We start from the raw sequence: 15,222 nt of genomic DNA on the forward strand, positions 1-15,222 counted from the left end.
TAACACTGGTTGCCTGACTCAAAACCAGAGCATAGAAGCCATTATAATGGCTTCCAGAGTCTGCAAAGATCATCGGTAAACAGGGATTTCTTTAATGTATTCCATGAGAAGCCACAAAAAGATAATGCTTTGTTAGATACAAAGGTGAGAAATGTAAAGGAATCACCGTCCTTCTAGTGTCTGCTGCAGACAGAAGCTGCTTGTGTTTATTTATACTGAACAATGCAGACGTCTGAGGGTGGATAATTAAAATATTTGTGCTAGTATACACTTAAAAAGAGCTATTGATTTAAACAAACAAACAAAAAAAAAAACAAATTTTACGAAACAGAGTAATAACTCTGGGTTTAACAGCATTTTCCTTTGAAGGATTTGGTTTCACCACTGCTTAGCAGCAAATACTAGGCTAGGCAGATTCTGGTTCCAATCCAGTCTGGGAATTTCCCTGTTCTTATGTGTTCCTCATCCCTTCTTTTCTTTTTCATCCCTTTTATTTTCTGTGCGTATTTGCTCTGTGTCTCAGGCTTTGGGTCTGGCATTGCCAGGTGTTAAGGCATAGGTGACACTGAAAGAGGAGAGCAGCCATCCACAGAAAGTTAATTTGGTGTGGCTTGGTTGGAGGATGCGCTCTCTGTTTTTCCAAGAGTCGCTAGTTTTGTAAAGAAATGCGGCACGTGATATAAAGCACTGAGAACTACAGATGGCCAACAGAAAGATGAAATCAAATAAAGAACTGTGATTTGGTGATAGCTTACACACAGCTGCCTCCCATGCTGAAAAACTTGCATGTATATCTTCAGGGGTCAAGAGCTACAATAATTTAGCTGCAGAATCACAGACCTTTGCTTGATGGAGTCCCCAGGGTGTGTTATACTGTTCAGAATATTTCAATGAGACCGAAGAAAATGAAAGTCGTGGTGTTTTCTGACCTTGCAGGCCTCTGAACTTGTACAAGAAAGTGAGCAGATTAGCAAATTTGAGCAGCAACATGAAGATTTATGTACAGATGAAAAGACACATGAAGAGCAGATGGCTAAAGTAGTATTTTTGGAAGAGCAGATCCAAAACTTGACGGATGAACAAGAACTTGTACGGTAAACCTTAACAAGGCCTGTGGTACTTTCTGCCATTTATCTTTTGATGATTAATTGTTTAGTTTTTTCAAAATCCATGTAGTGTATCTTCTGGCAAGAATGGGCACAGCAGTTTGTGTCTTCCTCTAAGGTATAAGGTAATCAGCTCTCTGTAGGGATTTTTGGTGAATAAGCACTTCCCTTAGTGATATCATGATCAATCAGCAGTAAGTCTTTTTTTTTTCTGCACCTGCTCCACATTCTGAACAGCGTAAATGAGAGCTGTTCTTTGGGAGTGGGCTTTTTCTCTTTGAGTTAGGTAGCATTTGGACTAATATGGTCCCGAAGAGTTCCCATCATGGGTTAAGGCTTTTTGGGCCTAACCACTGCCAACAGCTTATGTTGTACATCCTGATCTGAATTTCAGTGGTCCTTGAAGAACAGGTTTCAGCAGATATCAGGGGTGTTCCCTCACTCCCCTTTTTTGGTAAACCTGTACAAATTTGAAGTTAGAGCATCCATGCTCAAACTTTCATTAATAAGTAAAAGTCTGGATTAAATCCAGTATGGTTATAGTCAGCTCTCAATTACCTGGCTAGCTCAGTACTGAGATAAAGTAAAAATCAGGATAAGACAGGTATGTTAGCTTGTAAGGTTGTATAGTTTGGATTAGGATAAGTCAGACAGCTGATGGGTAGAGCTGAGCCCCTACTTCCGTGCAGCAAGGCACTGTGTGAGTGCTCCAGTGCTGCTTGTTGGTGCAGAACGGTTCACATGGGCCCGTGCGAGTGTTTCTTTGCATAGCAGTTAAACTAGTAACCAATGACTGAGAGCTGACCCTTTGGATACACGTTGTTTTGTAGATCAGTTTCCATGGGAGACTGAACCTTGCCCAGAACTGCTAGTCCCAGGATTAAATCACCTGGGATTTCACTGGACTCTCATATCCCTAGTTTTCTGTTCAGAGAGTGATTTCCCGTGGATGTGTATAATTATCTCTTTGCTTTACTATTTCTTCTTCAAGTTCTGAATTACTAGAAAGCAACAAGAAGAGAGAGGAGCTAGAAGAGCAGCTAAAGGAGAACAATGAAGAAAAACAGTTGTTACTGGAAGAAATTGCCAAGCTAAAGCAAGATATCCTGACTACCAGGGAGCAGCGTGACAGCACAGTTGAAGAGACTTTGAGGATGAATCAAGGCATGGCCAATAGAGACAACAGGTTTCTTGTGTCACAGAGCTCTGCAGGCAGCTTAAATGGGAGCATTAAACAGGTATGGACAGCTTTGCAATCTTTGACATCTCCAGCATCAGCCAGTTCTTGCAGTGCTGTAGTGTTAACACACAGCAGGAGATGAGAGGCTGACTGATTTCCTTGGGAAAAATGCTTGGGAATGAGCAAATGTAATGATTTCCTTCTGTCATGTTTTTGGACATAATGAGAACTTGGATAAACTGAATGGCTCCCTTACTGCAGGTGAAAGAAATAAGTTATACAGTCCTCAGATACTATTTTTGACCTTTTTAGAGCTCTTTCTCAACTCCCTTTTGGAGTGTGAGCAACAGAGCTGGCTTTCCGTTCCCATAATGGTCTTGCTCTTACAAGACCATCAGAAACTATTCCACTGCCCTGCTCCTCCTTGGGGTTTTCTGCTCTTGTACTGCTGTGCCTGAACTCATCCTTTAACTGCTGACTCAAAGTGGCAGCTCACAAGCCCCTGGATTTTGCTACAGCCTTGGTTACTGCTTGCCAATTGCTCTACCAGGCGGCAGGCAAGGGCTGTGTTTGCTGCTGTGTTTATCTGCTTTAAATGCAAGTTGTTCACCTGTCTTAATACAAGAGCTAAAAAAGGAGGGGAAGAGCAGCTAGCCCTGTCAAGAGGAAGAAATGATGAAGAAACCCAGGCTGGGGAGTTTTAAGATAAGCAAGGATTATGTGTGGGAGTTTGGAAGAGAAGAGAGGACAGGAGGGCCTGCAGGCAGGAGTGGGAGTGGAAAAGAGGATCAGAGCTGCGCTGATACTAAGATGCATCACATCTGTACAGTTAGAGCAGACTGGAAAAGTGTACTGTCTGCCAGAGCAAGATAAAAGGTGTAGAGGAGATGCTGAAAAGGATCCTAACAGAACGTGGGAACAAATCCCTGTTGGGGGAACATCTGGGAACAAATGACATTGCCAGATCCAAGAGCACCGAACAAAGGGTTCCCGCCCAGCTGGACATTTATTGAGAATGTAAGCTTGATCTTCAGGGGACTTCACCTGGTCCCAAGAGCAGAGGGTGAAGCTGCAAGGCAAGAATGCAGATCAACAGACGGCTGAAATTGATGCTGGGAAGAAGGATTTTGATACACCAAACATAGGAAGAGCTTCTAATCTGTGTACAGTGCACTTGCAAGAAGATGGGGGACCGAAGAGCTCAGTCATTTTCTGAAAGCTATTGTAAACCTGTTTGCCTGTGACAGAAGTGGGTGACCACTCCAAGGTGTCCAGGCTGCTGTTGCATTGTGTCAGTGTGTCTGTTCCTGCAGTGCTGCAGGACCCACTTTGTTCCTCCTACCTCTGGAAGTTGTGTCTGGGTGCACCACTCGTGCTTAGCGAGACTGTCACAAAACTCTGCGACACTGTCAGAAACCAGCTCAGGAACAGATATCTGAGCTAAGAGCAACCTGGGTTGTTTTGCTTTAGTTTGCTAGGTTAGCTTTAACAGGGATTTCTTGCCTGATCCAGGTTATTGCATCTTCCCCTTCAACCTCTAGAGTTGTATAAGCTTCTCCATGGAGATGGACAGGGTAGAACGCAGGTCATGGTGTTGGGGCAGTGACCTGCTTGGGTGGGAATCAGAAGAAATACTTGCCTGGCTGTACCCCTCTTCCTACTTAAATGCCCATAAAGTCTACTGGCATACTTTTGCAATCCTCACCTTTCTTAATTACCAGTCTTTATCCTTACTTTGAATCAATTCTCCCATGACCTTTGTTTTGCTGTTCCTGCAGAGTCTGTCTGAAGAGAGATTCCAACAGCAGGAGGAAAAAGTGCAGCAGCTGCGGCAGGACTTGCGTCGAGTTCAGAATTTGTGCAGCTCAGCTGAGAGGGAGCTGAGATATGAAAGGGAGAAAAACGTCGACTTACAAAAGCAAAATCTCTTGCTCCAGGAGGAATGCACCAAGGTAGGAACAGAGCAGGGATAACTGCTTGAGGAAAGCATCACCTCAGTGCCAGGAAAGGTGGTGGAACAGGTCATCTTGAATGCAGTCACACAACGTGTGCAAGACAATGTGGGGATCAGGCCCAGCCAGCATGGGTTCATGAAAGGCAAGTCCTGCCTGACCAACCTCATCTCCTTCTGTGACCAGGTGACCCTCCTGGTGGATGAGGGAAAGGCTGTTGACGTAGTCTGTCTAGACTTCAGCAAGGCCTTCAGTGCGGTTTCCCACAATATTTTCCTGGCGAAGCTGGCAGTCCTTGGCTGGGACAGGCACACTCTGCTGGGTTAAAAACTGGCTGGGTGGCCAGGCCCAGAGAGCGGTGGTGAACGGGGTAAAATCCAGCTGGTCACCAGTGGTGTTCCCCAGGGGTCAGTGTTGGGGCCCATCCTCATTAATATCTTTATTGATGATTTGGTGATGATTGACACCAGGTTGGGGGAAAGTGTTGATCTGCCGGAGGGCAGGAAGGCCCTGCAGAGGGACCTGGGCAAGTTGGGTTGATGGGCAGAGGCTGAAGGGATGAGGTTCAACATGGCTCAGTGCCAGGTCCTGCACTTTGGCCACAACAACCCCATGCAGCACTACAGGCTTGGGGCAGAGTGGCTGGAAAGCTGTGCAGAGGAAAAGGACCTTGGGGATGTTGGTCGATGCTCACCTGAACTTGAGCCAGCAGTGTGCCCAGATGGCCAAGAAGGCCAACGGCATCCTGGTTGTGTCAGGAGTAGTGCAGCCAGCAGGAGCAGGGAGGTGATTGTCCCCCTGTGCTCTGCTCTGGTGAGGCCGCACCTTGAGTGCTGTGTTCAGCTTTGGGCACCTGGCTACAAGAAGGACATCGAGGCCCTGGAGCGTGTCTAGAGAAGGGCTATGGAGCTGGTGAAGGGCCCGGAACACAAGTCTGTGAGGAGCGGCTGAAGGAACTGGGGGTGTTTGGTCTGGAGAAGAGGAGGCTCAGGGGAGACTTCGTATATAGAAGTTCAGACTTGATTTCTTCTTTTGAAACTCAGGTCAAAGCTGAACTGAAGCAAGCTCGGGCAAAGCTCTCGGACACAACTGAAACATGCTCCTCTCTCTCAGCACAGTTGGAAAAAAGTCAGCAGAAGGTCAAAGAACTTGAACAAGAGCTCTTGAAATGCTCCCATGCTGATAAATTGCAGAGCAGCCTGCAAGAGAAACTTGCACAGGAGAAATCCAAAGTGTACGAAGCACAAAAACAGGTAACTCATCAACATGGACTAAGTTAACATCAGGTATATTTTTAGCAGTTTTGTGTAGCTGCAGTTCAGAAAAAGAAGCACTAGCAGTTCACAAATCAGTTCCCTGAAGTCCATTTTACTAGTTTGAGATCACTTGGCAGGTTGGCTGAGTATTTTAGGAGACATATTGGTTAATAGTGGATGCATAATTAAGACAATAAAAAGCAAATTGGATGCCTCAACTCCTGACTCTAAATTTGGTATCTGAGAATACTTCTAGTGGGACTGGTAGGTGTAGGGAGCCTGGATCATGTCCTCACAGAGGACCCTTGCTGCTGTTCAGAGTCTAGTGAGTTGCAAAAGCTTGTGTTTTCTATAACATCAATTCTTCTGTGTTCCTGCACTAATCGTTGGATTTGTTTTTGAAGGGTACAGGATTGATTTAAGTGTAAAAAATAAAAATAAATCATGTTGCTAATTCATGACATAGTATCTGATCCAAAATAATTGATAGCCATTTGAAAATATTTTACTATTCATTTTGGGTCCAAGTACTGGCTTATTAAATTCAGAAAGTTTAATCTGTGTCCCATTTTAATCTGAGATCTCAAAGCTCCATCAGAAGTTGAAGGATTCACAACACCAGCTCCTGCTGGCAGAGACCCGTGTTTCAGACAAGAAACTCCTGGAGGAAGAACTGAAGGAGGCTCGAGAAAACGAAGCTCGAGTGCAGCAAGAACTCCGTGAGGAGCTGCTGAAAAGGTACCCAGAGCTGGGTAAGACCTGTGCTGTGAGTGGAGAGGAGGTGTGTGCCAGCCAGCAAATGCTTCTGTTCCAGCCTCCCAGCTACCTTCTGCAGCTCCACGCCTGGCCCTAGGTGGGCTCACAGAGTCGCTGATTTTTGCCTCCCATCTCTTCTTTTGCCCTCCAAGTGTCTGTGGCAGACAGAATCCCCTCTTTATAAGATTTAAAACACTTGTGGAGACTTCTGCTGCCTCAAAAGGTGCATGTCCCTTTCCAGGCAGCCCAGTGATTTGGTTCAGTGCTTATTTACCCTCTAGATGCCAGCAGCTGTTCCAGCTGTGTCCCAGCACAGCTGTGTTCACACTGGGTTTGACATTCCCAGATAGGACATTCACCGTTTGGCATGGCACTGAGATGTGGGGACACCTGGGATGTGCTCGTTTCTTTCTACCTACCCTCAGAGTTGTCCAGGGCAGGTGGGGATGCAGGCACGATGTTGTTTTTAGACCACAGTCGGCCTTGAATTCATGGTGGCACACCATGGGCTGGCCTCTGTGTCCGTGTCTCACTGTCACACCAACATGCTTTTAGGAAGCTCCTGGAGCAGCAGGTGGAGGAGCTGCGGCAACAGCTCCGGCATTCACATGAGACAGAGGCATCACTGGCCAAGATGCACGTGGAGCTGCAGGCCAAGACTCTGCACGCCCTAGAAGATGAGAGGAAAACTGATTCAAGCGAGGTGAGCTGCAGCACGGACACGTCCTCATCACTCAAGGTGATGCTGTACTGGTGGCTGGCTCCAGGGCAGACTGAGCTCTAGCGAACAATTTGTGTGGGTAAATGGGACCATTCTGGTATGAAATCTGTGTGTGGGAACTGGTGAAATATGGCCAAATCCAGCCAGGTGCTGAGCAATTGCAGATCCCACTGACTTAAAAAAGGAACTGGAGGAAAAGCACCATCCCATCTTAAGTAGGTTTCCTGGGGATGCAACTGTGAGGGCAGGGAAGGAGGGCTTGAAGGGAGAGAGGAAAAGGCCATCCCCTTTTCTCATGAAGCATGGAGCTTTTCACAGGAAAATTTTGGTAGAGTTCACTGTCTGGCAGGATGCATTGTCTCCCTCTGCCCTTTTAAAGCCTGTGGTCCCCCAGCAGCACAGAAATTCGTATTCCCCCTTCTTTTTGGGGAGCTGTGGTGGTTTCACCCCGATGGGCAGCTGAACTCCACCACAATGCTCTTTCACTCTCCGTTTCTCTTTGTTGCTGTTCTCTCTCCCAGCTGCTGTTGCACAGCAGTTTTTTCCCTTGCTCCGATGTGGTCTCCCAGAGGCACAACCAACATTGCTCATCGGGTGGGCTTTGGGCAGTGACAGGTCCCTTTTGGAGCTGGCTGGGACTGGCCTTTCTCTGACACGGGGCAGCTGCTGGGCTGTGCTCACAGAGGCCACCCCACTGTCCCCTCGCTACCAAAACCTTGCCACGTAAACCTGATGCAGGAGGAGGCAGTGGCCTTGGCAGCAGGGAGGTTGGGAGCAGGATGGATGGATGTTATCTGCCATGGGGAACGTGAGAATTAATGACAGACTGCAAGAGAGACCGGACTGAAAAGGAGGCAGAGAGCTGCTGTAGCTGAGGACACACACACAAATAAAAAGTAACTCTTTTCCAGCATCTCCAGTGTCACAAGGAAAACCAGAAGCTTTCAGAGCAACTTTCACTGCTGAAGGAGGAAAACAAAGCTCTTTATGAGGAAGGAGTCCGTCTTTTGAACCAGAAGGATCTGTACGTCAGGTAAGGACTGAAGCAGCAGGGAACATGAAGACGAATTTCCCAGGAATTGCTCTGGTGGTGACACTCGCCGTCACTGTTCTGTAGCCATTCGTGTCTCTCCTGTTCAGGACATTTAGCACTGAGATACCAGCCTGAACCTGACGCCCTTGTGTGCAATTAGGTTATGCAGCACACATCTGCTGCTACTTTGTGTTCCCCTTGGCAGCTAAAGCGGTGTGGAAAATGAGGGGGTGTCTAGGGAGAGCTGTGGGTGCTGCTGTTTAGGGTCTGGGCAAAGGGGCTTCATGGAGCTGATTTTTTTCCATCAGAATACTTTTGAACTAATTTGAAGCCTAGTGGTGTTTTTCTCATGAGTTTTGAGCAAATGTATGCAAACGTCCCTAATCTGATAGACTCTTGTGTGATATTTTCCAACTGGGACAGAAAGGAAAATTTAAAAAAAAAAAAAAAAAAGGCATGTCTTTCCTGCCTAAATGGGTAGGGTACGAGGAGGGAGCAGCGATCACAAGTCTCAGGAAAGACAAATATTTAACCCCAGTGTTGCAGCTTTAAGAAGAGCTCATTGAAGTATCTCTTTCCACAACCTGCTCTGTTTTGCCTGACCCTTGCTCTTTAGGACTCTTCTTCACAGAATGATAGAATGGCTTGGGTTCGAAGGGTAGTTAAAAAAAACCATCTTAATCCCAAACCCCTGCCATGGGCAGGACACCTCCCACTAGATCAGGGTGCTCAAAGCCCCATCCAGCCTGGCCTTGGGCACTTCCAGGGGTGCGAGTCTCTCCTGTAAATACCATTTTTATTGCTTTCCACCCCCTGCCTCTCAAGTACTTCCCCTTTACCACCTGCATCTCCATAAAATAAACGCCTTACCCCTGTTTACCCTTTCCCCATTACTTCCAGTTTTGGTGACTTTACACCTGTTTGATATGAAGGAGCTCAGAGCTAAGATGGGCAAGGACACAATTTTGTAAAGCTGGGAGTCAGTTTTGGGAACGCTTAGGGTCCTTCTCCCTCAGTCAGTTTCCGTTTGGTTGACGCTTGATTATGCAACCTTTGCGAGACAAAAAACCCAAATGGCCAGACACAGAAGTGAAAGATATAGTCCAGAAAGCTGGCGTGCTCATTCTGCCTTTAACTGGGAAGCCAAATAGAGCTTGGTAGATGGCTGCCAGTTCATACTTGGAAAAGCCTGAATAAACGCAGAACATCTGCCTTGTTTTTGACCCAGAACACAAAAGGATTTCATGGCCTTAAGTTTGTCTCTGTGCCTCTTCAGGAAATATAATGAAATGCAGCTCCGCCACAAAGACAAGATCCGCAGAGCCAAAGAGACGTTCATCCATGAGGTGAAACAAAGGGACAGCAGGATTAAGCAGCTTGAAAGTGAGCTCAGTGAGTCAAAACTCCAAGTGGAAAAGGTAAGGGAACACATCAAGGGCTTTCCCTCCTAGGGAACATGCTTGATGGTGATCCTTTTGGTAAGGCACTTTGAGTGGATAGAAAAGAGCAAAGCGTAACTGCTGGTTGTTGTTTCCTTCTGCGACAATGCTCAGGGGAAGGTGCTGATTGCACAGATCACTACTGAGAATGAGAAATTACTCCAGGAAAGAAGACGGCTCCTCCAGAAGATAACTGACCAAGAGGAGACCCCTTGGAGCACCAGGTCTACGATTGCTGCCCTGCAGAGCAGGTAGTCTCCTAATGACGTCTTGGTGGGATGCCCCTGGAAACCTGCCTCATCCTATTACTTCTTTGATTTTATTCTCCTTTCTCTGAAGAAATCCCTGTTCTGTCTGGAGGAAAGCCTGAATCATGCCTCAGTCACTAGTGCTGGGGCTTTTCATTGCTGTGGGATGTAGTGTTAGGCCCTTGGCATACAGCTGAAGGCTGTGCAGGCAAAAGGGTCTGAGTTTGAATAAGAAAATGCCCTTTTGAAAGCACAGTGTGCCTGGATGGGAAATAACTTATGCCTTGTATACAACGTGCCCAGAGTGAAGATCCTGGATGAGGAGAACGTGCGGCTGCATGAGAGCAAACTGCAGCTCTCCGGCCACATGCCCACCTCCCAGCGCGCCGTGAGGAGCATCCGCGCTCCCAACATGGAGGTGAGACCCTCTGAGCAGACAGGTTGCAGGAGCTGATGTCCTGAGAGTGGGTCAGTATCCAAGCTGCAGCTGAGGTGCCAGGGAAGGGCTGAACCGATCCTCTGCTTTGGGTGGGAAGGGGCACCAAGCCCACAGTAGACTGCAATGGTTTTGTCACTGAGGAGGGACTTTTGGGGTAGCTGACCTCCTAGCTTGGTATGGCACTCATTATTATCTGCCCTTGCTTTTTCATGTGGGTAGCGACAAATTTATGATGAGAAGTCCAAGGGTGATCAAAGGAGACTTCAGGGTCTTTTGGATCTTTTGGGATATTGGTAAAGAGATCATGGGTGCCAGCAGAATTATCCTCTATCCTTCCAGTTGTAGGGGATTATATCAAAATAAGCAGGCGGACCTGGCTTATCCATACCTGGTTTCAAGGCTGGTGTCACTGGCAGAATTTGGCTTTTTTATCATGCGGTGGTCTACGTGACACCAGGCCTGCTGGGGCCTGGTAGGATTCACCTTTCTTAAAGGGGGGAAAGAGTTTTTGCTCACAAGTTAGTGGGGCTGAGTGAAAGAGCATTAAACTAGGTTTGAAGGGGGAGAGGGATAAAATCAGGCTCACAGGTGATAAGCTATGGGACAGTATGACAGTCTTTGAGGAATATTGTGCTGGTCGGAGCTTTCACTCTGAATACACTGAAGCGTATCTGAAATATTTGTACGCTAATGCACACTGTATGGGGAACAGAACTGGAAGCTTTGGCTCAGTCTCACACCTATGATATCATTGGCATAAGGGAGACTTGGTGGGAAGAGTCCAGTGACTGGAGAGCTGTGATGGACAGCTTTAGGCTCTTCAGGAGGCATAGCCAGGGCAGGCGAGGTGAGGGGCTGATGCTGCCTGTAAAGGAGGGGTGGGACTGTATGCAGCTTGCAGCTGGGGATGATGTGATTGAGAGCCTCTGGGTAAGGATTACAGGAAAAGCAAATAATGCAGATGTTGTTGTGGGAGTCTGTCATCATCGTGGCTGGATGGCCTATAGCACTGGTGTATTGGTCTGTAGGGAATTAAGGGATTTCTGTAGACTTGTTCTTATCCTTTTGTGTGACTTCAGCTTGCCAGACGTTAACTGGGAATACCACACAGTGGATACAGACAGCTCCAGGAAGTTTCTAAAGCATGATGGAGATAACTACTTGGTACGGGCACTATGAGAGCCGACTAGGAAAGGTGCTCTCCTAGATTTGTTGTTGGTAAAACAGAGAGGGTCTTGTGGGTGAATTGGCGATTAGTGGCTGTCCTGGCCACAGTGACCCTGAAGTAATTGAGAACTGCCTCCCTTACTTCAGCAAGGATCCTTTCATGATCGCTGCGTCCAAGACAGCCTCCAACCGTCCTTCACCCACAAGTGCTTCCCTCCTTGCAAACAAGACAAGTGGGGCACCTTCCGTAGCTGGCTCACTCACCATTTGTGTCCTCTGCATAGTCTGGGAGTCTTCTAGACCGTATCCTCTCTGCTTTATTGTATTTCCAGTAGATATCTGGGAAGTTGAAGTCCCCCCCACAAGAACAAGGGCTAGTGAGACTTCTAGTAGCTTACCGAATGTTTAATCTGCTTCTTCATCCTGACTGGGTGCTCTGTAACAGACTCCCACCATAATATGTCTCATTGGCCTTTCCCCTGACCCTTAGACAGAGACACTCAACCTTTTTATTGCCATCGCCCAGCTCCATGCAGTCAAGGCGTTCCCTAGTGTACATGGTTATCCCATCTCCTCTCCTTCCCTGCCTCCCTGTCCTGTAGAGCCTATAACCATCTATCCCAGCATCCCAGGCATGCAAATCATCCTGCCATGTCTCACTGAGGTCAGTGATACAGCCATGAGATTTAACTAAAACTTCCAGTTCCCCTTGTTCATTTCCCGTGCTGCATACATTTGTGAAGAGGCACTTAAGTTGGGCCCCTAGTGAAACTGTTTTTTTGGATGAAGTGGCTGGAGGAATTACTTTGTGCTGCTCTTCAAGTGTTTTCCCACTGACCTCTGATCCCTTTCCTGGCTCCAAGCATCTATTGCTGGCACTGGCATCGAACCAGTAAGAGCTGAGTGGATTGAGGTTCCTCTCCACTGGTAACTCTAGTGGAAAGGCCTCTTCACCAGTTGGCAGGCCTGTAACCAAAGATGCTCTTCCTCACCTCCGACAGATGGACCCCATCTGTCCCCAGTAGACCAGGTTTCTCAAAGATAGTCCCATGGTCTAAAAAGCCAAATCCCTGGCTAAGGTACCAGTCCCATGCATTGATCTGCTGGATTCAGCTGCTCCTTTCAAAGCCTTTTGACTGGTAGGATCGGACAGTAGAGCACCAGTACTCCAGAGCCTCTTACAGCTGCTCCAAGGGCTCCGTAGTCCTTCCTGATACACCTTGGACTGCTCTCGACAGTGTCATTGGTACCCAGATGAAACAACAGCAGGCGATAGCAGTCTGTGGGCTGCCCAAGGCTCGGTAGTCTCTTGGTAGCAACCCTGATACGAGCCCCTGGTAGGCAGCAAACCTCTAGAGAGTAAGTGAGGTCGGCAAGTGGGCGCCTCTGTTTCCCACAGAAGAGAGTTCCCTAAGTTCACATTGTCTCTGTTTCAGTTTTAGAGCTGTTAAAAGACTTCAGTAATTGGGGCCTGGCCATTTTAAAGCTAGCTTTAAAATCCTGACGAATAACCCAGAACAGTGTGGTAGGGAGTTAGGTATGTTATTTCTGTGAACCAAACCAAGCTGACTGACAACAGTGACTAAACTGAACTGAACAAAGGTACGTCTTACCTATAAACTCAGCTCTGGATTGAACAAATTCATAAAGAACTTAAGGGGGAGAAATGGGGAAAAATCCAGGAAAGTCAGAGATTTTGTTTCAACAACTCTCCAGATAAAACAGGTGGATATGGAAGTTGATTGGTACATTTTGAAATTTAAAAGGAACCCGATGCGGAAACGAGTGATTACAAATGAAACAAAGTGCTTTCAGGACCTGGTAGAAATAGCTATCTGGGTACTCCATTGCATTTCATTTCTTTGTTTCTTTGACCTGGGCTGTTTGTTTGTTTGTTTGTTTTTTAGTTTAGATTCAGACCCAGAAAACAAATTTAAGATTATTACCTCTGTGGAGCTGGGGGTTTGGGGAACTAGCTGTGAAGCGGGGGGCACTTTCAAGACCCAGACTGTGTTGAAATTGAGGATCTGATACACACCTCCTACTTTGAGAGTCTCTGTTTATCATTCCAGGACTTGAAGGGTGTTAACTTCTCTGAACGGCAGCTACAGAGTAAGGTGTTGCCATCTCCCTGTACCAGGTATCGTGGGGTAAAACAAGAAGGAAGAGAATTTTTCTTTGCATGTGGCAATGCAGAAGTTGTACATTTTGGCTGTTAAAACAAATGCTCCACTCTGTGCTTTCACCTCCAAGGGTCTTTTTCTTTTTTCCTTTTTTTTTTTTTTTTCAGTTTAGTTACAGGGAAAATGGTATTAAAAAGACCCCATGAAACTGATGGGATGGAGAAGTAAAATTTTCAAAATATGTCAGGAAACACCAGGACTTAGAAGTGAGGTTCACATGACTGTGTAAATTCCAGCACTTGCTGTGACATTGTCAGCTTCGTGCCCAGTGAATTTGGAGAAGTGTTTTTACACGAGAGGTTATGAGGCTTAGAGGACGGCTGTTGCCTGGAGCTGTATGACCCATGTCCCAGGACAGTTTCATGACTAGTGGGGAAGGGGGCAGGAGGGAGCCTGAGCTGTTTCTCAACCTCTGGCATAGCAAGGAGCACCCCAATCCACCCCAAAAAGCAGGAGGTGAGCACACTAATGGGGAAAGCAGAGGGCTCTGGTCTCTGCTTGCTGGAGACCTGGCACAGTGGTCCTGCTTGTGGCCTTTGGGTGCTAATGTGGGTGATGGACAGTGTCACAAGTCAGAGTATGCTCTGGGGGAAATGGGCCGTCAGCTACGTGCTGGAGCCTCAGCCCAGGCAAACTTCATTGACCCTGTGCTGCCTCACAGCGGTGCTGGGAGGAGCGCTGGGGCTGTGCAGGTAGCAGAGAGTCGGAGTTTGCAGAATGACTTGAGAGGAAATTTGTTTTCAGCTTCCCATCACGAGAACTGCCAGACTCTCTCGGCACCCTGAAGCCCGTGCAGGACACAAAGCCCGAAGGAGGAGCCGAAAGCCAAGACTCGTCCTTTTGCTTATCGCCCTCTCAGCCTTCTGAGATTGGGTACTTAAACGTAGCCTCGCCTGGAGACACCACAGCCTCCCAGCTGCAGGAGGAGAGTCAGAGCATCAGCTCCGAGAACTTCTAAACAGGGAGAGATGTTTGTAAAATACACCCTTGCTGGACTGCAAGGATGTGGGCTCCTGTTGCCATCAGATGACAAGGACTGCAGGAGGGAGAATTGCCAAATGAGTTACTTGGTGACTTTTGTGATATCTTTCAACTAAATTATTCAACAGCTTTTTTTTTTTTTTTAAAACTCACCTAACCCTAACTGTGTGCGTCATCCTAGATCCACCTGGAGGCTGGAATTTGCAGACAAACTCAGTAAAAAGGAAGAGATGGAAGAGATGTGGGATGAGACATGTCCCCCCGAACCCTAATTCCCTGTCCAGTCCAAAACTATGAATTTTGTAAATAAAACTTGGAGAAATTCCCCTACATCCTGCTGTGTGTCCACTTTTCTCCATTCCCCTCTGTCTGTGCTCAGATACTGGTTGTTCCTCCTTTTGCGCGCTCTTACTTCTCCATTTAGTTTTGCATGAGCCTGGGGAGGAGAATGGATGAAATCTGAGTGCTCAGAGCTGAGGCTGGAGGTGCACTAGGAGGAAGGGAGGGCATCGGAGGATGGACGGAGGGAATCAGAAGGGGCACAGCAGGAAGATAAAGGGGTCCAAATTGCCCCAAAAGTTTAAGTGAGAGGTCTGGAGTACCCAAATATGCACACCCACTGGTCCAGGAGTGCCCTATAACGCCCACCAAGAGCCTTGGAGAACCCCAGAAGGCACAATGAGAAGTCAGGAGCACGTCAAAAGATGGTCCCGGGGGTAGGGGATGCAACAAAAGGCACTTCCAGGGCTATGGGGCATCCC

At 47.3% G+C, this 15,222-nt stretch overlaps 1 protein-coding gene across 1 annotated transcript in view; it reads left to right on the forward strand.

Annotated features, from left to right (window-relative positions):
• The window catches only part of CCDC30 (coiled-coil domain containing 30), a 40,896-nt gene extending 26,105 nt beyond the window's left edge, over positions 1-14,791 (forward strand). Inside the window, exons 14-25 of the mRNA XM_040534006.1 lie at positions 937-1,094; positions 2,098-2,344; positions 4,065-4,238; positions 5,282-5,491; positions 6,075-6,232; positions 6,806-6,953; positions 7,883-8,004; positions 9,281-9,422; positions 9,558-9,694; positions 9,995-10,109; positions 13,370-13,437; positions 14,225-14,791. Of these exons, the coding sequence (XP_040389940.1) occupies positions 937-1,094; positions 2,098-2,344; positions 4,065-4,238; positions 5,282-5,491; positions 6,075-6,232; positions 6,806-6,953; positions 7,883-8,004; positions 9,281-9,422; positions 9,558-9,694; positions 9,995-10,109; positions 13,370-13,437; positions 14,225-14,438 (1,893 nt within the window). The 3' untranslated portion in view covers positions 14,439-14,791. The remainder of the gene's footprint in view (positions 1-936; positions 1,095-2,097; positions 2,345-4,064; positions 4,239-5,281; positions 5,492-6,074; positions 6,233-6,805; positions 6,954-7,882; positions 8,005-9,280; positions 9,423-9,557; positions 9,695-9,994; positions 10,110-13,369; positions 13,438-14,224) is intronic.
• Positions 14,792-15,222: the final 431 nt, after the last annotated feature.

The sequence above is a fragment of the Cygnus olor genome, chromosome 21 (assembly GCF_009769625.2).
Source record: "Cygnus olor isolate bCygOlo1 chromosome 21, bCygOlo1.pri.v2, whole genome shotgun sequence".
In the NCBI taxonomy this organism is placed as follows: Eukaryota; Metazoa; Chordata; class Aves; order Anseriformes; family Anatidae; genus Cygnus; species Cygnus olor.